Source organism: Ictidomys tridecemlineatus, chromosome 4 (genome assembly GCF_052094955.1).
Source record: "Ictidomys tridecemlineatus isolate mIctTri1 chromosome 4, mIctTri1.hap1, whole genome shotgun sequence".
Lineage (NCBI taxonomy): Eukaryota > Metazoa > Chordata > Mammalia > Rodentia > Sciuridae > Ictidomys > Ictidomys tridecemlineatus.
In genome coordinates, this window is record NC_135480.1 from 199,523,312 (window position 1) to 199,546,431 (window position 23,120).

The 23,120-nt window shown below is 39.2% G+C and overlaps 1 protein-coding gene across 13 annotated transcripts in view; it reads right to left on the bottom strand.

The window, feature by feature from the left end:
* Dennd1a (DENN domain containing 1A) overlaps positions 1-23,120 on the bottom strand; it is a 517,467-nt gene that overhangs the window by 223,114 nt on the left and 271,233 nt on the right. For all 13 annotated transcript variants that reach the window (XM_021723518.3, XM_021723517.3, XM_040286285.2 and 10 more), the window contains one exon: positions 12,953-13,053. In XM_021723518.3, the coding sequence (XP_021579193.2) occupies positions 12,953-13,053 (101 nt within the window). The remainder of the gene's footprint in view (positions 1-12,952; positions 13,054-23,120) is intronic.

Genomic DNA, 23,120 nt, shown 5'->3' on the forward strand with positions numbered 1-23,120 from the left:
TCCTAATAACAAACAGGCATGAATGTGGATCCTGCAGATTAATGATCCTGTAAGCCCATCATTATCTCTGCACTTTCACAATTTGTTTAATTCCTTCCCCCAGATACTACAGCCCTCTTCATTATGTTCCCCCAGGTGAGCTGCTACAAATTGGAAAAGAGTCAGGTGAAATAAAGGAACATTGTCTGCTTAAATACATAAAATACAGCTTCCCAAGAGAAATGGGATGGGGAGTGGTAGGGGTGTGGGGAGAAGGGCACCACTACCAGGTGAGCAACCCTTAGGAAGGAACACAGCTTGGTAGAGTCCAGGAATTTCAAAATCCACTGTTTTTCTTTTCTTTCCTCCCATCTAATGCCTCCTCAGTACTACCATATGCAAATGCAGCACCTACCTCATGTCTCATAGGAATATCACCTTCTTATCCAGGCACCCTTCTCAGGCAAAGGGAGACAAGGGAGCCCACAAGTCTTCCCTCCATTTGCGATTTTTTGTGTGTGTGTGGGGAGGTACCAGATTCAGATTATGAAAGCATAGCAATAACGATAACCAGGGGCACTTAACCAATGAGTCACATCCCAGCCTTTTTTATTTTGAGACAGGGTTTTGTTATGTTGCTTGGGTCCATTCGCTATTTTTAAAGGTAAGGAAAACTCTGAAAGAGGCCTTCTTCATTTCAGCTTTTTCTTCCTTGTTTTTGTAAAGAAATAAAAGTGTAAACATAGCTTGCCTTACACTTTTAAATTCTTCTTTAAATAACGAGGTCTGGTTTTGTTAAAGAGGTTAAAGGACAAAAGAAAAGGAGAAAGAACAAGAACAGAGACAACACACACATCTTGCTGGAGAACACAAATCATCACAGCTCTGGTCTTACTGGGAGAGACAGGTGGATGCTCCTCAGGATAACATGGTGGCCAGTGTAGCACCTGAGCCAACAAGAACAGCCACCACCCACTGACTGTGCATTTGCCATGGGCCAGCAGGAGGCTGAGGCTTGACAGGCATTTTCTCACTGGATCCTCAGGACAACAGTATACTATTGGTATCACCATTTCAAAGATAAAGAAAATAGGGTTAAGGAAGCCAAATAACTCATCTGAGGTTACACAGAGAGACAGGGGCAGAACTGAGACTAGACTCCAGGCCCACTGTACCATGATAACACCTTATCACTTCCCAGAAAACCAGCACTCATATCACCAAGGAAGCAAGAATAGGTGGAGATAGGTTAGTTTTCTCCAACCCGATCCTGAGGACCAAGGCCCAGACCTTCTACATTCTATCTCTACTACAGTTGCTTTCTAGTTCCAACTGCCTGTTAGCTCTTAGTTGCATAGTATCCCCATCAGTCTTGGTCCCAGGTTCCTTAAAATTCTACTGAGCCCATGGTACACTGTGGGCTGCACATGCCCCTTTTCTTAGAGGCTTTGGTCTGGCTTATTCTGTGGGCATAAAGCACATGCTAATCTCTTGACTGTCAGTCACAGAAGAATGAACTCTGTGACTTAAATACCTTTACCCAGGGTATACCATGGCACCATAAGTAGAACAGGGAGAATAAAGACAGTTGTGTCACTAAATGTTGAGTGCACACCAAACACCCAGGGCTATGTGGGAGGCTTTAGCTGCCTTATTTCACTTAATCCTCAAACAATCTAACTGATAAAATTCATTTTTATAGTCAATGGAGATTACTATATGAATAGGCACTACACTGGGCTGGGGGTATTCTCAGAAACTTGTCCGCATTCACAGTGTTAACAGTGATTCAGCCCAAATCCTTCTACTTCAATGTCTCTTATGCTGTTCCTCTTTAATAGTGACATCTCTTAAATATTGTGCTACATTTAACAACAACAACAACAAAAATGGTTATTTGCTAATTATACTAAAAAAATAAAATAGCAAGTAGATTCATAGCCAGAATAAAACTACATATGCTTTACTAGCTGGAACTGGCTGGTATTCTTTTGTTGTTCTAAACAGATCTAAAGCATTTTATATGACTATATTCAACAGTCACAATAATAGGAAAAGAAATGGGGGCAAACTGAAAAAATTGAAGCCATGTGAAGTAGTACTTGAATTTCATGCTGTGACCCCTATAGACATGGCCACAAATTGGGTTCTGAGCACTCTTGGCTGCCAATCTAAAGAGGGAAACAAGATCATAAGGTGATTTGTGGTATACAGAGAGAAAAATAAGATACAGTTAGCCCTCAAATCCAAGGTTCTATATCTGAGGAGTTGCCCAATTGTTGATCAAAAATATTCTAAATATAAATTTCTAGAAAGTTCCAAAAAGGCAAAACACCATGCTGAATCCACATGAATGAAGTGAGATGCCGCATGTCCTGCTGCCTCTCACCATTCCACATTCCCTCAATCTCCCCTGCCTACTGTTCAAGCAGTACTTACCTTGCAACCTGTTTTGTTTACTATGTAACTTGCATGTAACAGTTGCCTCTGTATTTTTTTTCTTGTTATTATTCTCTAAACAAAATAGAATAACAACTATTTACATACCATTTACATTGTTTTAGGTATTATAAGTAATCTAGAGATGATTTAAAGTATGGGGAAGATAAGTATAGGGTTATATGCAAATACTGCATATTTTATACAAGGGACTTGAGCATCTCCAGATTTTGGTATCCATGGGGATTCTCAAAAGGACTAATTACTCAGGAGCTTGAATTTTTTAAAAGGTTGCTGGGGAAGGGAAGAGAAAAACCACCATCTAACAGTGCATTTACTATTGCTGGGTGTGTTCCATATGCTGGTCAGCTAGTCAGGCTCCTCACTGGGCTGGGGAGGAGAGAAAGGGAGAAGGTAGTTAACTTCTTTCTTGGTTTCCAATTCAGCTCTCCCTGATTCATGAGCAGTAGCAGAGGGTGAGGATCTGAGAGGAGACCAGGAACAATTATAGATTTGGAGAGGAGGCAGAACCTGCCTTGTTTCCACTTAAGGTTTTGGCATCAAGAACATAGGGCCTCCCTACATGGAGGTGGCTCAGCAGGGGCTGATTCAGCAATGGGGCACTGGGAATGGTTTGCTAATGAGAGACACATAGACATCACTAATGCTGTTCAGTGAAAGTGGGGAAGAGGAAAGGCAAAGCCCTCTGAGTATGACTCTGTGGCTTTCTGGGTAACCCACAGGGGTTGGGGATGAGCAGAGATGCTTTCTAGAGCCCCAAACCATTGGACTCAAGAAATGAGCATACAAATTACAAAGATAATGACTGGATGAAAACCTGGAAAGGTCAACATCAAAGCCTGGAATAGTCCGCCCTTTTGTGCCTCCTCAGTCCTATGGGAAACAGACAGACTCAGAAAACATTAAGAAGGGCTGCATGGCAAAGACCATGGCAGCAGAAGTTAATCACAGAGAAAAGGTCAGGACTCTGGGCTCTCTGTTGCCACAATGAGACATTACTGCTACAGCCAGCTGCAAAAAGCAAGTCTCAGGTTGTGAGCTACCAGCAGCCATGAAGTCCTTGTAGAAATGCAGGAGTGAATATGATACAAACCAAGTGAGAAGAGAAAAAAAGGTTAATGGAGAAATAATTTAAGAGTATTCAAGAAAAACCCATGCAACTGGAAATAATAGGAAAGATTTTCTTTCTGTTTTTCTAAGACTATACTATCCCGTAAGGCAAGATGCACAGCATCCAATCACCATTTTAGCCTACTTTCTTAGTCTTGCAAATGTTAAGAGAAACACAGCCCCACATTTACTTACTAGTGCCTAGCATCATGCTGGAGCCTCACACATTCCCTGGTGCCAGTCACTGAGACAGGCAGGGACACTTATCCCAAAAGCTCTCTCACAAGAGGACTTGCTCCATTGATAAACTGCCCTAGATCCTGATATTATAGTCTGTGGCTCCTGCCTTCTGTGACCTACAGTTTCCATGAAAAGAGGTAGAATGTCTTTGCTGGAGACACACTGTGCTTCAGAAGTTCCAGAACTTTCTAAGTGTTGAATTCAAGTCAGGCTCCAGGTTGGGGAGTGAAAAATCAGACACAGAAGGTATCAAGAGGAACAGAAAACTAGGCTACTCATGGGCTATATAAGCAGAAATCAGAGCTGGCTAGACCCACCCAAGCTGGTCAGAAAATGGGGCCTGGGAGGAATACTGCTGCCCCTTACCATGGCAGGAAGCAGACAGGGTTGGAAGGTAGGAGTGGCAGAGCAGGTCCAGAGGCTCAGATCTAGCAACTAGGAGGTAGAAGACCACTAGCTTGGCTAAGAGAGCTCCCCAAAGGGAGGACAGGTGATCCAACAAGCACTATATAGCCCAACTTGGGAAGGGACATTTGCGTGTTCCAGGGATGCTGTCTTCACCAACTCTGTGCTATGGTTTAAAGATATTTTGGACCCACCAAAACTCATGTTGAGGCTTCATTCTTCAATGCAGCAGTATTGGGAGGTAGGGGTTTTCTGGGAGGTGTTTGGATCATGGGAGTAAAGACCTCATGAAAAAAATCCATGCTATCTCTTGGGAGTGAGTACTTGCTCTCCTGGACAGACCAGTGACCCGAAGAGCAGGTTGTTGTAATGCAAGGTTCAACTCTCATGCTTCTTCTTTCACCATGTAACCTCTGCTGGACACATGGACTTATCCTTCCACTTTCCTACCTTCCACCAGAAGCTGACCAGTGCCATGCTCCTGGGCTTCTAGAACCATGAGTCAAAATAAACCCAGTCTCAAATATTGTGATATAGTAAGGGAAAATGGACAAAGATATCCTACAAATCTCAGCAGCATCAGGAAGTGACACTGCTGGGGCTGGATGAGAGCTGTTCTGCAGTACTCCTGGTATCTGTGCTGACCATCTATGCAGACTACTCATTTTGCAGAATGTTCACTTTTTGCTGATATGCTTTTCAAAGGTTAAAAAATTATGATAAGAATATATTACAATGAAGAGTACATTAAAATCCATGGATTCAGGGATTAGATAGTTTTATTAGATATATTTAAGATTTCTAGATAGCTAATATATCAGATGTACTAGATAGTGAATTAGACCATTGGAATCACTGCAAACCACTGAATTGTATATCTTTAAAAGGGTGAATTTTATATTATGAGATTATACTTCATTTTAAAAACCTAATGGAGAACATGAAGATAGTTTGCCTATAGAATCTATAGTGCAACCAGATATAGATTCCCATAGATCCAGTAGCACAGATAATGTAAAGGGCCCAATCTCTTCTCTCATCCATTTTTTACCTAAAAGATGGGTTTCTCAGAAGTTGTCCAAAGTCTCCTACAAAGGCTCTTGGCATTTTCTGTTTTGGGGGCTCCTGAAGGAAATGCTCACTGACTGCCATCACCTAACAATCTCTTAGTTGCCTTCTTGTGTCCAGACTGATGATCCGTCTGAAAATTCTACATGGAATACATGACGCAGTGTGAGTTGATTCAGAACTCTACATACAGCAGCATCTCTACATACTAGTATCTCTAACACTATGAGGAAGGAGGACTTCTAGAATGCCAGAGAATACAGTGCATTTTACAAACTCAAAAGCAAAATCTATATCTTATTTAATGTACCCTATTTAACTGTTCAGTTCAACCGTGAACTCAAAAAGTAACAGGAGTTAGCTACTAACTTAGCTCTTGACCTGACTGGCTTTTGGGGAAACACACGAACTTGAATTGATCTTGACAATATTTGAAAATATTTTATCACAAAGTTATGTTAACTAGTGCCTAAAGCAACCCAAATTTATAAATTTAACTTAGGAATTGATTTCTGGTACTTATTTAGGTCTACTTCTGAATGAGGAAGGGAGAAAAAGGAATTTATATGAATGACACCATATAGCATAGTGCCTAGTATATAACAAGTGCTCCTTACACACTTGTTGAATGAATATATAATTAACAAAAGACAAAATACAGACTCTATAATAAACAAGACACCAAGAAGACAACATGAAAAATTTCTTCACAAAAATTTTTAAAAAAATTTTTTAGTTGTAGATGGACATATATCTTTATGTATGTATGTATGTATGTATATATACATACATGCATCTGTATATTTATTTATTTATGTGGAGCTGAGAATCAAACCCAATGCCTCACATTTGCCAGGCAAGCACTCTACCACTGAGTCACAACCCCAGTTCCTCTTGACAAAAATCTTAGTGATGGGTACAACTTATTCTCTGGGAGGTTATTAGTAAGGCTAGCTTTAATATCAGATGGCCTTGGATTTCAAGTGCAGACTCCATTATTTCTTAGATGTGTGAGTTGCTAAACCTCCCTTGAGCTTCAACTTCCTAACATACAAGAAAGCTACTTATTTACTTTAGAGCTTGATTTTAAAGATTTGCAATAATATGTCTATAGAGCTTGCCACATAGTACTCAGTTGATGGTGATTGTTAGTAAGAAAGGGAGTTCTGATTCTCATAAGCAAGCTAATCCTTTTGTCCAGAATTGGGAAGGCTTTCCCAACATTGGCCAAGGTTAGAGATTCATCAGCTAAGGTAGTGAACGTTCTCATTTTCACTTTCAAAGTCAAGGGAATGGCACAGATCTAAAGTAGAAAAGGAACCAGCAGCACATGTTTTTAAATATTCATAAAGGCTGGAAATGTCTTACTCCTTTCGTTTTCTCTGCCATCTGCTTTTGTTTCTTTTCTTTTCATTCTTATGCCACAGCTGCAAATGAAAACAACCATACAATAACTCAAGTTAAATAAAAAAAAAATCAAAATAAAAACAATCTGAGGGGTAAAAAGAGAAGATGAATTATAAAGTTTTCTTCTGAGCTCACAAGGCAGAAGAAACAAGAATAACATCTGATGTGAGTTAAACCTTCTGGAAACCAAAATCCATGTCCCCATTGTGGTAATGGCAGTAAGAGCAATCACCATTAACTAAGTGGCCCCTATGTGTCACTTGATGATTAATCCTTGTGATTCCTATAGCCTCATCAAAGCCAGTTATACCCATTTTACAGAAAAAGATAGTGCAGATCAAAGAGGTAAAATAGATTTTTAATAATTATATAGTTAACAAGATATAAGAATTGAGATCTAAATCCAGCTCTGCCTGAAATCCAAGACTGATTTCCACTCTGATCAGGCTCTCCCAAATGGGAAGAGACATGAAAAAATTAATCTGGGAAATATTTAAGACAGACCATTTGTACCAAACCAATTTATTCAGATAATTAAAATCTGTGATTATAGCTCTAATTAGAATTAACTCAGATAATTGGTTGTTGTATTTGTGAATGTGCAATTAGAGTGTTCCACATAATCGCAGAGTTTTCAGTATCATATTTTCCATTTATTAACTGCATGCAAACTAGTGTTTTGCTCTATTGGCCTCTGGTCTACTGAAGGCTGTGATACAGCTTTTGGGGTCTCTGGGACCTATGACACCAACAGCAGGAGCTGAGCTCAGCCCATTTAACATGTCTTTGTCCAGAGGTCAATGAACATTGCATCTTCAAGTGCAAAGGAAAAAGCTCTTGTGGCCTACGCTGTTGTCTTGAAAACTCCTAGTAGCCTGTACCTGAAGAAAAATTGGCAGCAGTGGTCCTCATGTGTTAATTACACTTTCGAAGTCTATTATGCATAGAAAGGGCACCTGCTGGCAGTGAAAATGACTAGAATCCGCCCTTCCTGTGCAGTGAGTAAATTGAGAGTTCATTTCTACAGGAGATAATAGTTTTCAGATTCCATTTCGTGTATCTCCTGCATAGGGACATACTTAACATTTAAATCATCTGCAGAGGAACAAACCTCCTTCAAATTTACATGTTTCAGACTCCTAGCACTTTACTTAAAATGCTAGTTATCCCTGCTGGCTCTTACCACCAAGGATGAAACTCAAGGGTGGTGAAAGTCACCCAGCAAAACAGAATAAAGTTGTTAGCACTGAGTCAAATTTCATGACATTTATAGTTTCTGACCAGTGTAGGGGCAGCAGGCTGAAGGTGACCAAATTAAGCCTTGTTTGGAGGAGCTGATTTTTCTGTTTTGGTCTTCCATTTCATCATCCTTACATCTTACAGTTAACAGACACCAATGCCCCCCTCTGGCCTGTAATCATCTTTTGGTCTTATTTCAAAAAGTTCTTTCATGAAAACAAGAGACCAGGAAAGACTTTCACGCAAGCACAGAGACATCCAGAAATAGCCTCCCCACAAAAACCACAAGGGCACCCACAGCCTCAAGTCTTAACTTTGATTCTCTGGGGTGAAGTTTAGGGTAACAAAGGCTCAGTGGCTTTCCTTGCCAACTCTTTCCTTCAAAGTTGGACCTGCCAACAACAATGACCTCACTCAGGCTGGTAATCTAGTTCTTGAGAGTGAGATGAAGTTGCAAAGAGGATCCTGGACTGGCTTTCATAAGAAAGAATAAAGAAGCTAAAAAATCCTCTAAATAAGTAAAATGGGAGAGATGGTGTTGGGAAAGAACCATTGGCTCGAATAAACACTTAGTTTTCAAAAGAAAGCTTTTTCAATTATAAAAGACCATACTTCCTCATTTTGGAAATATTTGAAAATATGACCAGAGTAACTTCACACCATGTACAACCACAAGAATAGGATTCTGATTAGAATGAGTCATACTCCTTTAAGTAGAATATGCCAAAATACATCCTACTGCCATGTGTATCTAAAAAGTACAAATAAAATTTAAACAAGAAGCATTTGAAAATATGGAAAATAATATAAAAATCAAATTGGAACCCTCTCTCCCGCAATCATAAGTCACTATTAAACATTTTGATATATTTCTTTCCAGAACTCTGCCTCTCTATTGTACATAGACATATCTAATTTTGTGTTATGAATTCATATAATTCTTGTTTTTAAAAGGTTGGAATCAGACAATATATACTGTCTATAATGGGGTCAATCACTAAACCTCTTGAGGCCATGGTTTACTGATGTAATGAAATGGAACTAATCACACCTGCTTTGCAGGGCAGTTGGAAGAGCTAACCAAGATCACAGGTCCAGTGGTTAGGACCAAGGAGTCACTCAACAATGGCGACTACTGTTACTGCTGATATTAATGACATAGCATTTGATTTTCTCCATGGTTCTGGAATTTTATAAGATGCTGGTCTTAAAGTAACTAAAAATCTAGCAATCACAACTTTATAAATAATGGCAAGCTAAAGTTGTGTTATGTGACAGAGGCAATGGTCAATTCTCCCAGCTCTACCCATGCTTGAATTCAGAATCCCTGTGTTCCTGTCTGAGGCTAGTGCTGAGACATGAAGGTTGAGTCTCACTGGAGTTTGGGAGGCTCTGAGGCTGCCCTTTAATGCACTGTCTAGGCTGTGTCACATGGGGAGTGTCTCTTTCCACATGGGAAATCCTGAGGCATGCCTCTGGGGAAGGGATAGGCATCTGTGAAGGAGTCATGTGCCTGTGAGGGTGTAGTGGCTGTGGGGAGAAGGAATCTAGTAGGTTCTGCATTGAAGGGGCAGTTGGTCACTCTATGAGTCTTGGATTATATATGTCTCCTTTCTACCTTCTCCCTTCTCTGCTCTCTCTCCGTTTCACTATCTCCCTCCCTTCTACCTTCCCTGGGTGAATAGTTTGTTTCTTCCCTTCCTTTCTAACTCCCCCTCTCCCTGCTCCAGCCTCCCCATCTTTTATCCAAATGACAAGAAACCCTAGTAATAGTCCTTTCCTTTGAGATACATGGCAGTGAAAAAACCAAGAGAACTGGTTCAGAAACTCAAAAAGAACAGCAAGTGAAGGAAGGTCTAGTTGGAAGAATGGGGCACCTGAGCACATCTGTGGGGAGAGAAGAGAGGGAAGAGGCAGGAGATTTGAAGATACCAGGTAGATCAGAGGTCCCGATGGGTCCCACCCAGACAACCCTCAGGAGACAGAACCCTGAGTAAGGTGAAGTCAATGGTTTTGAACAAACTGCTCTTCCTTCCTTAGAGATGGTAGAAAGGAGGAAAGAGAGGCCACGAGTATAGGTTCTGTGGAGGGAAGAAGGCAGTTGCAGGAGCCTTCAGAATGTGGTGAAGGCCAGCCCAAACCTGAAGCATGGTGAGTACAGTGAGGCTCAGAGCTCAGAGGAACAGGGCAAGCTGAGGAGGGCAGATGGCACCACTTTGCAGTGAGTCCTCTCTGCAGTGATTTCCAGACTTTCTCCAGACATATCTGTCATCCAAGAAGCAGACAGGAAGATGGGGCAGGATAGTATTAATGGCAAGGCCAGAGGGCCAGAGTCTCCAGGTAAGTGGCAAAGTAATCTGGAACAGCTCCCTTCTCACAGATCTTAGCAGTGTTTGTGCAAACAATCCGTCTGTGTGCCTGTCTTCTATCCCAACTGTTTGAGCCCCTTTTGATGGAGACTGGCTCTTACCTTGGCCTTCCCCACACTTAGCACAGTGCTGAGACACAGAGGTATCAGTACACATTTGCTATACTGAAAAAGCTCACAAGAGCAAACAGGACAGCAAGAAAATCAAAGAGGTGGAACAGAGGGAGCAAAAAGGAGGCTGGGGGAAAGACATGGTAAAGACAAAGGGTTTTTAGAAGAAAGAGAGTTGCTGAGACAGTCAAAGAATAGGGTCAGAATCAGAGGGGAGAACCTGAAGCCAGAGATGTGGGAATCAGTTCAATAACACCAAGTGTGTCATCCTGCTGGGTGGTTGATATTGTTTTTCTGTCTACAAAGTGCTTTTTTACATACAATTGTTTAGAAACAGTGTAAGGAATATGTTCTAGTATTTTTATTCTTTTAGACATATGGGCAGAGATTCAGAGAGGCTGTCATTTGCCCTCAGTTACACAACTGGCCAGTAATTGAGTCTTCTTAGTTCATCTTTGCACTACTTCAGGACTCTCTAATGGAGGGAAGTAACTTCTATACAAATGATGAAATAGAGCCAATGTGGGTTCAGTGGGAGTAGGGGAGGCTAACAGTGTGGCTTCTGAAGTCACTGAGGACAGCAGGGAAAGAGATGGAAAGGAGATGAGGAACTGGAGACAAGTCAGTGACAATGACAGGGCAGTGAAGAAAGTTCCTAGTCTCTGTGTTAGAAGCCAAAAGATGAAGTGGACTTGCACCAGGCTATGGCAGTGGGCACAGGTGTCTAATGATCTCCTATTGGAGATGGTTCAGCACTCCATGGAGTCCCCAGTTGGGGAGAAGCTAGAGAACCTGAAGAGAGGCAAGGATTGAGGGTTTGAAAACACCCCATGAGGAAGGGGGAAAACTCAAACATTTAATGGTGAATAAGGTGAATTTATTATGAGGAATTTATATTATTATCCTTTTCCAGCTGCAAAAACTACAATACCTCCACCAAAAGAGAGATGGAAAACAAAATCTAGTCTAGCAGCACCTGGAACACATCATGAACTAAAAATAATTTCCAAAATAAACCAAGTTATAAAGAGACATACTGACAAAATGTGGGACCTAGTCCCCTCATGAATCAAGAAGAAATTTTAAATGAACCAGGATTATATATATATACTCCACATGGTAGGGGACATATGGCCTCTTAATCTCATAAAAGGTGAGAGAAAGGCATGGATAAGATAATCTGCCTTGGTAAGAAAGATATATAATAAAGAGCTGGGCACAGCAGTACACATCTGTAATCCCAGAGGTTCAGGAGGCTGAGACAGGAGGATCACGAGTTCAAAGCCAGCCTCAGCAACTTACTGAGGCACTAAGGAACTCAGTGAGACCCTGTCTCTAAATAAAATACAAAATAGGGCTAGGGATGTGGCTCAATGGTTGAGTGCCCCTGAGTTCAATCCCCAGTACCATAAAAAAAAAAAAAGAATGTATAATAAAGAGAGGATCACAGATTTTTATATGCTGGCCCTCAGTTACATCTTCATTAAATACATGGCTTCCTGAGAGCAAGGCAAACCCAACACATTAAAATTAGGAATGACTGCACAATGCCTTTAAGCTCCCAAGTCAATTTGGCTACTTGGGTGAATCTTTTCCGTGAAATGATTTCAAAAGAGCAACAATTAGACTGATCTGGACTCAAATCATTCAGACCCAATGATAAATATCCTGAATCATCTGTTAAGTGAGAGGCCTGTAGTGGCTTGAATGAGTCCCTTTCTCCAGAAGCTCTCCAATCTGGCAGGCAGTGCTACATCCCTACATTGTGCTCCCTTTGCCAATATCTCCTGATAGGAGCTATTTGGGGACAATGTCTTTTATCACATTACTCTAGAGAAAAAAATTATTCATAAGGAGAATTCACCACATGAACCATTTTTTAAAGTCATCCACTGAAGACAGATAGTGAAGAGGATGATGCTTCAGCAGAAACGTTAACTAAGCACCGACCACAAGCCAGCTTTTCTACATGATGCTTCAACTGCTGTCTTGTTTCATCTCTATGTAATTATGCATTAAGCAACTTCTTCTTACAGAAGAGGAAACAAAGTCCTAGGCCATGTGACCTGTCAAGTCAACTCCAAAACTTTCCTCCTTTCACTAAATCATGTTTCACTGAATAGTGAAATTTTTATCAAAAGCCTCAAGAGGTTTTGAAATCTAGCTTATGCTCCCAAACCACAGCTGAAAGCAAGTATGATGGGACGTTCTAGGGCATGGTTGAAACTTGAAGATCTTGGGGATCTCAAATGCTCCTGTCACCAGTTTCCAATTTGTCTGAGGGGGAAACAAAAGTATATGACTTCTTGGTGCTTTGGTTTATCCAAACTGAGAAATAGGAAAAGTATGAAAAAGTATTATCTACTCTCTTGAACTCTTCAGAATGTCATGACATATATGAAGGCTATTTAGAAATAAAAAAGCCATGCAATCAGGTGCTCTAAAACCCATGCCATTTTTGGAGTATTTTTAATTTAGAGTCACCAGTGGCATTAACAGCTATAGATCTAACATTCCGGGTCCTGGAAGAGGGAAAACAGAGGGCAAGATATGCAGCAGCCTTACCAGCAGTAGTCCAGTAGATGTGGAGGCAGCACGGGGATGTACACATGTTGCCAGTACATGGGGTAGAGCATTGCAGCTGCACCATGGATGCAGGCAGTCAACTGCAACAGAAGCAGAGCAGAGATTCAGAGCTAAAAAACCAAAGTGGGGGAAGCAACATATCTTAAAGAAGCTGAGAAGTATGGAGAAAATAAGTTAACCCAATCACTCTAATACAAATTTAGGAGGAGGTGGTTCTTCAAAGTGTCTATCCATCCTCCCCCACCCGCCCCCACTTTAAAGCTAACTATAAGGCTGACAGTATAGCTCAGTGGGAGAGTGCTTGCCTAGCAGGTTCCATCCCAAGCACTGTAAATGAAAAAAATTACTAATGCACATTTAGAGCAGAAATTTAGGAAAATGGAGAAAGGGATAAAAGAAAATAAAAGTCTACATTATCTGAAGATTATTTAACATTTCAAGGGTTACATGAATAAGTACTTATGTTTCCTTTCCTAACAATACTATGAATACAGTATTCTTTTTGCTCTTTTTAAAAGTTAAAATTTTTATGCCACTTTCCCACATCTTTAAATCTTCTTGGAAAATATCTTTTAATGATATGCAATGAATTTCACCTATTTAACTACTCTTTTATCATTAAGTTATAAAATTGCATCAGGTCAGTATTTTTTATGTATGGTTCCTAAATGTAAAATTCACAAAGGTCATGCATATTTTAAGGCTTATAATAAGGATAGTAACACAAATATCAGAAATATGTTAATATAATAAAAAGAGAAGGCGGGAGGCTCTTTATACTCACCCAGCCACACACTATGATGCTGGTCTTGCTGCCTGTCACCAGCACCAAGTATTGTAGGCAAGATAGCGACTTTAACTTGTATCTATCTTACTTTTATTTTTATTTATTTGATCATACTTGTTGTATCTATCTTTATTTCTCTGATCATGACTGAGACTAAATATTTTTTGTCTTGCAGTTATTGAATACATTTCTTAGGTAAATGGTCTATTTATTGTTAGCCTATTTTAAAAGTGAATATCAGATTTTAAAAATTGATTTGTAAAAAAGCACTCACCGATAATTTGCAAAGAATACCAACACTCTGTAATTTTTAAAAAACAATCTATCCTTAATTTTCTCTGCATTTCTGAGTGAAGAGAAAGTTTAAATAATTATGTAGACTAATCTTTACCTTGGTGGTGAATTCTACTACTTTCATCCTAAGAAAGTCCTCCAAAATTTCTCCCAGCATTTAACTCTTTAATCCATCTGGAATTAATTTAATGTTAAGAGCTGAGGTGATAATTTATTTTTTCCACATAGTTAATCAATTTCTCTGGCACTGTTTACTGGCTAATCCTTCCTCTCCCTATTCTCTTGACATGCCCCCTTTCTGTATCCTCTACCCTTTCATAAAGGGCTACAAATATAATAAAACCAGTATTTAATACAACTAAAAATTTAGGAAACAAAGATAATAAAAGGAATACAATTGCTACAAAATTCAATATGGCCAAAAGAGAAGGAAAAAAAAAAACACCTTTGGAGATATAACTATGAAGTGACAAAAGCCAACAAACACATGTTTCTTTCCGTCTTTCTTCTTTAATGTTTCTTTGGTTTCTGGGAAGCCTGTTCCCAAGAGGACTTTGCTTCTTTTGGAAGCTGTTAACTGGTCTTTGCTGACAGAAGGACATTTACGTGGCGAAAGAGTGACGTGCCAAGGCCCAGTTAAAAGAATCCCAGAGGTTAGTGTAACATGAACAGCTTTAAATTGGATATTCTGCTGATGTTTCACAGTTGTGAGAGCTGTGTATTAAAGCCAGGGCGCCATTTCCCCAACCCTCCCCTTCCCTCCAGACCCTGTTCTTTAAATCAGATACACGTTCCTAACAGGAGGGGATCCACAGTGTCAGGGAGCTGCTCCCAACGACTCTGCCAAGACTCTGAGGTGCAATCCACTCTTCCCTATCTACTTTGGTAGGTTCCCTGACAAAGGAGGCTGCCAAATGTATATACATGACTAATTCCTTCAGGATTTCTCACAGATGAAAGATCCTTGCTGGTGCTGAGTGAGAATAAACCAGCTTTACTCCAACTTGACCCTGAAATCAGTCTAGAGGGCTACACTGGCCTTTGGCCCCAGCTCTTTCTGCACTCAGCCTTTAACTAGCAGCCAGAGTGCTTTCCTTAACATGTAGGGCCAGACATATATCACTTTGTACTCCAAGTCTTTGGGGGTATAACTGAGATGTCTTTACCAGGTCCCAGTCTACCTGTAAAGCAGCATCTCCAACCACAGTCTCAACTGCCTTCTCCAAGTTTCCCTTTGGAATATATCATTTGCAGATGTAGGAATAGCTATGGACTCCTTTTCCTCTCCTCTTGTTTCTATTTATCCCCCAATGTAGCCCAGACTTGTGTCCCTAGCAAACCCTTCTCTCAGGTCTCTGCACACATACTCCTCCCCTCTTCTCTGAAGTCTTGCCTTGGCTCCCCTGGATATGTGTCCCCATTATTAACTGGATTGTTACTATCTGCAGTTTATACCCTGATTATAAAGTACACAAAGTTCCCGTCTCCCTTCATCCCCGTGTTCTCAGTGTCAAAGCACATATATAAGTGCTGTTTAATGAGATGTGTCCTGAATAAATAAAAAAAAATTCCTACTTAGCATATATTCATCACAACATAAAGGTAGCTGGTGACTTGGCTTCAAGAGTACTGTACCAACATTTTCATGAGTCTCACAGAGTAGGGCATATGACTCAAATTCTAAAACAATAACATGCTTAGACATACAAATATACCACTTTTGGAAAATCACTCATCCAAAAATATGCCTACTCTATAACTCTAAAACATATCAAATAAATAAAAACACTTCAAAACCTATAAGGTACTTTACAAACATAAAGTAACATCATCTCACATTCATTTGTAATTCTCTGAAAGAGTCATTGGATAGAGCGGTCCTGTCTGAGACAAAACTTGATTAGCTTCTTTTTAACTGAAGTTGTTTGGGGACAAAATCTTATCCTCAGGAAATGTTCTTTCCATGTGTCTGTCCTTAACCTCAAAATAAGTCTACTAAGCCAAATATCAACATTTTAAAATTACTTATCCTTGATGCAAAATAATAATAATAGTAATTAATAAATAAAATCAAAGCTTTTAAGGTGCTTGATCATTTTGTTACAGGAGTTTTCTAAGGGACAAATCTCTGTAGTTGGGGTAAAATGCATTCACCCATGTGATTAAGAAAACAAACAAACAAAGCGGGGAATTGTTTGGCTCCTTTCCAAAATACTAAATAGTACAAATTATGTGCATCGTTACTTAAGAACAGCAGTTAAGCTGATTACAGGAAAAGTCTGACCATATATCTATGCTTAACCAGAAATGATGTACTATGACACACAAAATATCACTAACTACTTATTTTAAAAATAACTCTAAGTCCCATTTCTAAAAATGAAAAAGTCTTAAAGGACTATGCTCATTCTTCATAGAAGACAAAAATTTAAAATGATGAAAGTATACAATTTGGAGTGTAGTAGTCAACAAAGGGGTATTGTGAATATTTAATTAAAGTGCAAGTTGAGGAAAATGATTCTATCAAATCTCACTCAGTGGGAGAATAGAAAGATAGTATGTGTAAAATTTGCCCAAAGTCATTAGTCACAATGAATATTCATCAGAAGCCAATTATCAATCCCATTTAATGACACCCCAAAAGATTGTGCCCTGAAGCAGCTGAATAGTCTAGGACTCCAGACAAAACTAGACAAATTATACAGCCAACAGCTAGTCTAGCCGGGACACAGATTGGAAAGTAAACCACTGGTGGGTTTTTTGGCTGCACTTTAGCAAATTCTGTCCTCAATTAAAGGTGCACAAGGTCAGTTATATCTTGGAGCTTTTTATATGGCTCCATTAGGTTTCTTTGAGGTTGAGGAAGAAAAGGAGAGAAAGCAGAGGGGGTAGGACATAAATGGAGAATGATCAATGATAAAGGTGGAAAAAAAAATCACAAGGACACTTTTTCTTTCTCTTATTTTTTTTTTTTAGTTTAAGGTATATCTCTCAGAGATAACGCATAGATTGTCAAGATTTCAGATTCCAATGCCTCAGTTATTCCCAATACAACTTTGCAATTTAAAATGGAATTAAAAATAAGAATCCCTCCTTAAAAAAAAAAGATCCCCACACAGGTTAAGTGCCAGGCATCATTTTGGGGTTTGAATACTCACAAAGTACTGCTTTAAGGAAATGTGTATGGATACACAAGCATCCTCTTCATCACATTTCACAAGTAAGGAAATGGTCTCAGAGGTGAAATAAGTTGCTTAGGGACACTCACTAGTAAGTGATAGAACTGGGACTCACATCCAGGTCTGACTATAATGGCCACGATTTCTATAATGTATAAATCAACTTAAAAAGTGTTTGTGTGCCTATCCTGTGCCATCCACAATGTGGAGATTTCTAAAATAGATAAGATATTGTCCCTGTTGGCACTGCCCGGTTATGTAGATAGGCATTTGCTTCAGTGTTGGATGGCCACATTTCTAGGATAAAATACGAGTAACGGGAAATAATCTTTTATTTATTTTTTTTAAACACACACAGTTTATCACATGCCTAGGGCATGAGAGTCTTAGATTAAAAAATAATCATTTTTAAAACAAACAGATCTGATCATTTCCTGAGGATTAGTAACATTTAACTAAGGTGTTGTAGTGTCTTTAATTCACAGGAAATTCTAGACAAGAAACTAATGACTGTTAGTCAAAGGGAAAGGTTTATATGACATTGTGGGCACACATATCTGCAATACTGGTTTAAAAGTAGTTGAAAGTCTGTGTTTCTGGCATGTTCTTATTCACATACTTGCAGAGTCTTCCACTAACTCTCTTTTTGATCTGAACAAGCCGCTTCCTCTCCTGGGTCTCAATTTCCCCAATATGTAAAATGAAAGGCTAGCTACAAGATTCCTATGGAAGTTGACTATTCCTCCTCTGCCCCCATTTACCCTCTTCAGATATACTGACTGAATATAAGTCTATCTCAAAGTTGGTCTCGCTTCCTCCTCTCTGCAGCTACAGAGGCCTACCCCAAATTCATGAGCTAAAGAACCACCATCTATCAGCCACCCCATTTCCATCACTTGACTGTGGAGGGCACAGCCTTCCTCTGAGCCACTGATGTGCTCAAGATCTTAGAGAAGATGCTCTTAGGAGACTAGGGCCATGAGACTCCAGATTCAAGTCCCACAAGGACAGAGACCCCACTAGAAGCCTTTTCTGATCTCCCATCATGTTCGACACTGAGTGGGAGCCATATAGATGTTTGGGGTATGTGAGCATGCCTCCAACTGAGTGTCATGAGAAATAATAAGTGATATTACCAGACAGATCATGAATTGCAGTTGTTTAATAAAGCACAACATTTCTTAAAAAAAAAAAAAAAAAAAAAAGAAGTGTTGAGATCCCAGTTCTAAAACCTGGCAGAGAAAAAAAAAAAAAATCAGATGGTCACAGTCATTCTTCACATTCTAGAATTCAGAATGTTAAACAATCAAACTGACACCTGCTTCACTGTTAGAGGCATCTGACTTTCCCCTCTGAGCCTCAACAAAGGATAGAGGAAAAATATGAGCCTGATAAAACAAAGGGTAGAGGAAAAAATGCCTGATTACTAGATTTAAAGTTAAGATATTTTTAAGTCTATTTCAACCAAGAATCATCCTAGTTGTAGAAGATGTAGAGTGTTTTACAGATGTTGTTAGCTTTCTCAACTTGAGAATTAGATTATTTTATTTAACTATAAGCCATCTTTGTAGTCATCAGGAAATAAATGGTTACGTGATTCAAACAGTATTGTGTGGTTTTTTTTAATTATGATTTATTCTCAAATGGAAAATCCACTGTAAAATCAGCAAACAATTTTAAGCAAAATCAGCAGAGATTTTATAAATTAGCTTAGGTCAATATTATGTTAAGTGAAGTAAGCAATCCCAAAAAAACAAATGCCAAATGTTTTCTTTAATATGAGGGTGGTGATTCATAATGGGGATGGGGAGCATGGAAGAAATGGAACTTCAGACAGGGCAAAGGGGAAGGAGGAAAAGGGAAGGGGCACAGGTAGGAAAGATGGTGGAATGAGATGGACATCATTACCCCAAGTACATGTATGAAGACATGAATGGTGTGGCTCTACTTTCTGTACAACCAGAGACATGAAAAATTGTGCTCTATATGTGCACTATGAATTGAAATACATTCTGCTGCCATTTATAACAAATTAGAATAAATGAAAAAAATTAGCCTAGGTCAACCCTTCCATAGGTCTGAGAAAAACTTTTAATTATAAATAGTTCAGCATGTTTCAATTGTGCTTATTATATCTGCCAGGGGAAGATCTGGCTTTTAAGAAACTATCAAAGATGGTTTAGCAGAGAGGCAACTTTGAAAGTCTCAGAAATCAAAGAAACTTCCACTAGTCTAGACAGATGCCAGATGTGTTAATGGAAATAAGGAAAAGAGCAAAGAATGCCCTGCTTTTCTTAGAAGTGAAGATGCAATGCTTCTTTTTAGAGGGACAGGGGGAGCAATGTTTCTTTAAGCAGTTTCTCTTTTAATTTGGTGGGATTCATCTTACCTCCTCTTTTTCTACTATCTTTTGGAGGAAAGAGAAAGAAAACCAAACAAACAAAAACAACAACATGGAGTTCAACAGATACCTTCCCCCAAGAGCAGTATCATCCAAAGTCAAGGGGAGGCTTACTCAGGAAAGCATTGGTCTACTGAATCACTTCTCTTTCCTAAAGCTACCTACTAGCTAGAGTAATTAGAGTAAGTTAGTAATCAGAATAATAAGCTTTCCTGACAAGATTTGACACTTCAAAACATCAAAGCAACTAGAACTGCCAGAGAAAAGCTTTAGCTACCAAAGCAAAGGCAGAATCTATGGTGTGGAAAACTGTAAAGAAGTTCATAGTACCAGGAGTGGAGAAAGAGCTTTCTTTTAACCTTCTAGGTGAAAAAGGAAAAGGCAAGGTTACATGGGGATTGATAACAATTTACTGAAATACAGGGACAGCAGTTCTCATTAGGCAGCCAGTCCCCCATTCTGCATCTGTGACAGGCATTACTAACTGATCATGGGGTTGGGATATGGCTGGGCATCCCTCCTGACATGCATCTGTTGTCAATGGATCAAAGTTCAAACTCAAGGAGACATCAGTTTGCCAACTCAAGTTAGTATATATGATTATTTATATTTCTTTATAAATATTTGTAAGACATATATATATATTTGTAAATACTTGTAAAACATATTAAGCTAATGGTTTATAATATTGCTTTAATAAGTAATAACATTTTTAAAGGAAAGTAAGTATAACTGAACATGGAGTCAGGAGTACCTGTTTATCAGGGACTCATACACAAAGAAGGAACTAAGGAACCTTTGTGTGGTGTGTTGCTAAATCTGATTTATGGAGGGAAAAATGGATCCCCCCTGTAGAGTTTTGTTGTGCAAATAAAACCTTAGAGAAGGTCAATAAACTCAGAAAGATGAAAGCCATAAAATAGCCCCTATCATAACCACTTAACTAGCATTTACTATATGCCAAACATGGAGGATAGTACTTCACATATATTCAATCCTTTTAATCTTCACAGCAGCCCTCTAAGGTAAGTAGCCTCACTGTTCCCGTTTTACAGATGAAGAAACTTGCATAAGGTCCACAGAGCTCAAGGCGGAGCTAGAACATGAACTGAGTGAAGTCAGGCTCCCAAATCTGTGCTCTAAGTTCAAGTGGAACTGCCTCTGTGCTCTGATCTGTATTAATCTGACAATTACTAAGTATCCATTATGGATATGCCATGCCCTGGAGCAATTTCAATAGAGAGAGAAAGATCAAAATGCAAACAATCAACTTCAACACAAAAGCATTATGAAAGAGGTGCTATAATGGAGGTCTATGTGTGTCAACATATAAAGAAGGAATCCCTAATTCTGCCTGGGGCAAGCATTGGGTGGCACAGACTGTGAAGGCAGAGCTCTTCAATTCTGGAGGACAACAGTGATGTTGCTGTGCTGTTCTCTGGGGATGGGGGGAACCAGGTGGAATGGTGGGTCAAGGGAAGGTGGAAGCTAACTAGGTCACTCAGATCTATGTAGTGATGTGATGTAAAGACTTGAATAAGAAATGACCATTGACTCAATGAGTAAGTGACTAGTGAGAGGGAGTGGATACGTAAAATCTCTCATATTGACATGACTGTCCTCTGTGGCACGGATTCCCTCCCAGACACTGTCACCAGTTGTGCGTGTGGAATCTGAGCACTCTCCATGGTCTCTATTACTCTCCAGCTTGGGAATTATTGCCCACAAAGATGAGGTTCTGTGTCAAATGATATTACTGGATTAGTAGTATGTGCCCAGTGCTGGTTTAGTTTTTCATATCTATGCTCATGAATCTTTCATACTCTCATTTTTACAGAAGAGGGCAAAGAGACTCCAAAGGTCAACTTGCTCACAATCTTATGGCTAGAAAGTGTTTCAGGGAGGATTAAGTACATGGCAGAGGCAGAAACTGAACAAAACTATCCTGCCTCAAAATCTGATGCCCTCTCCCCTGACCCCCTCTCCCTTGACCCCAAAGTTAATGTCCTCTGTCTTGGGAAAAGGTATCACAATAGGATATCTGTGAGCCTAGCTGGATGTCTTGTGTAGCCATCAAGGTAGCAGCAAAGCAAAACTGTGAATTTTTACAAGTCTCTATCAAATCATTACTGCATGACCTAATCTCATAACCCACTGTCTTGAGTAGTCTACCAAAGAGCCTATAGCTACTGCCTGCAGAAACAACACAACAAAATTATACCCTTGCCCCCAGTGACTTAGTACACAGTAGGTCTTCATGTTTCCATAACGAAAGCCTCAGAGATGTCTGCCGGGTGCCATTTAGGGATTTTTGAGTTCATTAAGATGTAAGTGTTGGATGTAATCCATTAGTGGTTTTTGGTAGAGCTTTGATTCATAAGAGCCATATAAGAAAAAATACCTATAGTTTAAAGAATATACAAATTTATTTCATAAATTGCCCACATTACTAAAATAATAAAAATTTTAGGTCTTTTTTTAATGAAATGGCTAAAAAGAAATATCACTTTTCTAGATGTATTTATATACATGCTCTAGATGTCCATCACACTGATGGACTGCATTGGCATTCCATAACATTACTGAGAGCTTGAATATATTATATTTAGCAATGTCCTTCTCTAGACTATCCATGACCAAAATCGAAGGTCTGCCAAAAAGAAGATGAAGAAAAACAAAGAATTTTTTAAAGTGCTAGTCTATACTCATAAAAGCCTTCTACAGAAATGTAATTAGTCTCGATTATGTAGCCTCAAAATGAAAATAAGTCTAATGATGCAAAATAACAACTGTCAATAAAGAATTTTTTTTTTTTTTTTGGGTCTTAGAGAACTGACTATTCAGTGGCTCTAAATCTGGTCTGCCTACTGATCATTTGGGAAACCTTAAAAAACATAAATTCCCTGGTTCCATGCGAGATATTTTGAATCAGAATGTCTGGAAGTACTGCTACAAATCTACATTTTTAAAAAGTTCTCTGGGAATCCCGAATAATCTGAATCTTACAAAGTAGGTGCTCAAAGTTTGTTGAAGCAATGGCAGAACACGCAGGAAAGGAAGGTAAAAACCAAAAGGAGACGTTGGCTGGTTGAAGTTACATCAAAAGATCACAAATTAAACAGAATGCTGTATATTATACAGTCTCTAGATTCTCAAGATTCTCTTCATTCTGGTTATAGTTCAATGTGAACATGAGAAACTCAACTCACACATAATTAAATGAGTATAGTTAAAAAAAGCAGTTAATTTTATATACATTTAAAAAAAACATAGAAAAACCACATAAATAAAGCATACCAATTTTTCCCCCTATTTCCTGTCACTGGAGGTTCCTTTCATTTATCTTTAACTGTTTTTAATATTCTCTGAGCCACAATAAAATTTTATGTAATGGAGATTAGAGAGGCTACGCTATTTGCAAGTTTGGCTGCAGAGTCTGTATTTCATGCCACTTCATTACATTTTGTTAAGGATTTCCCTCTTCAC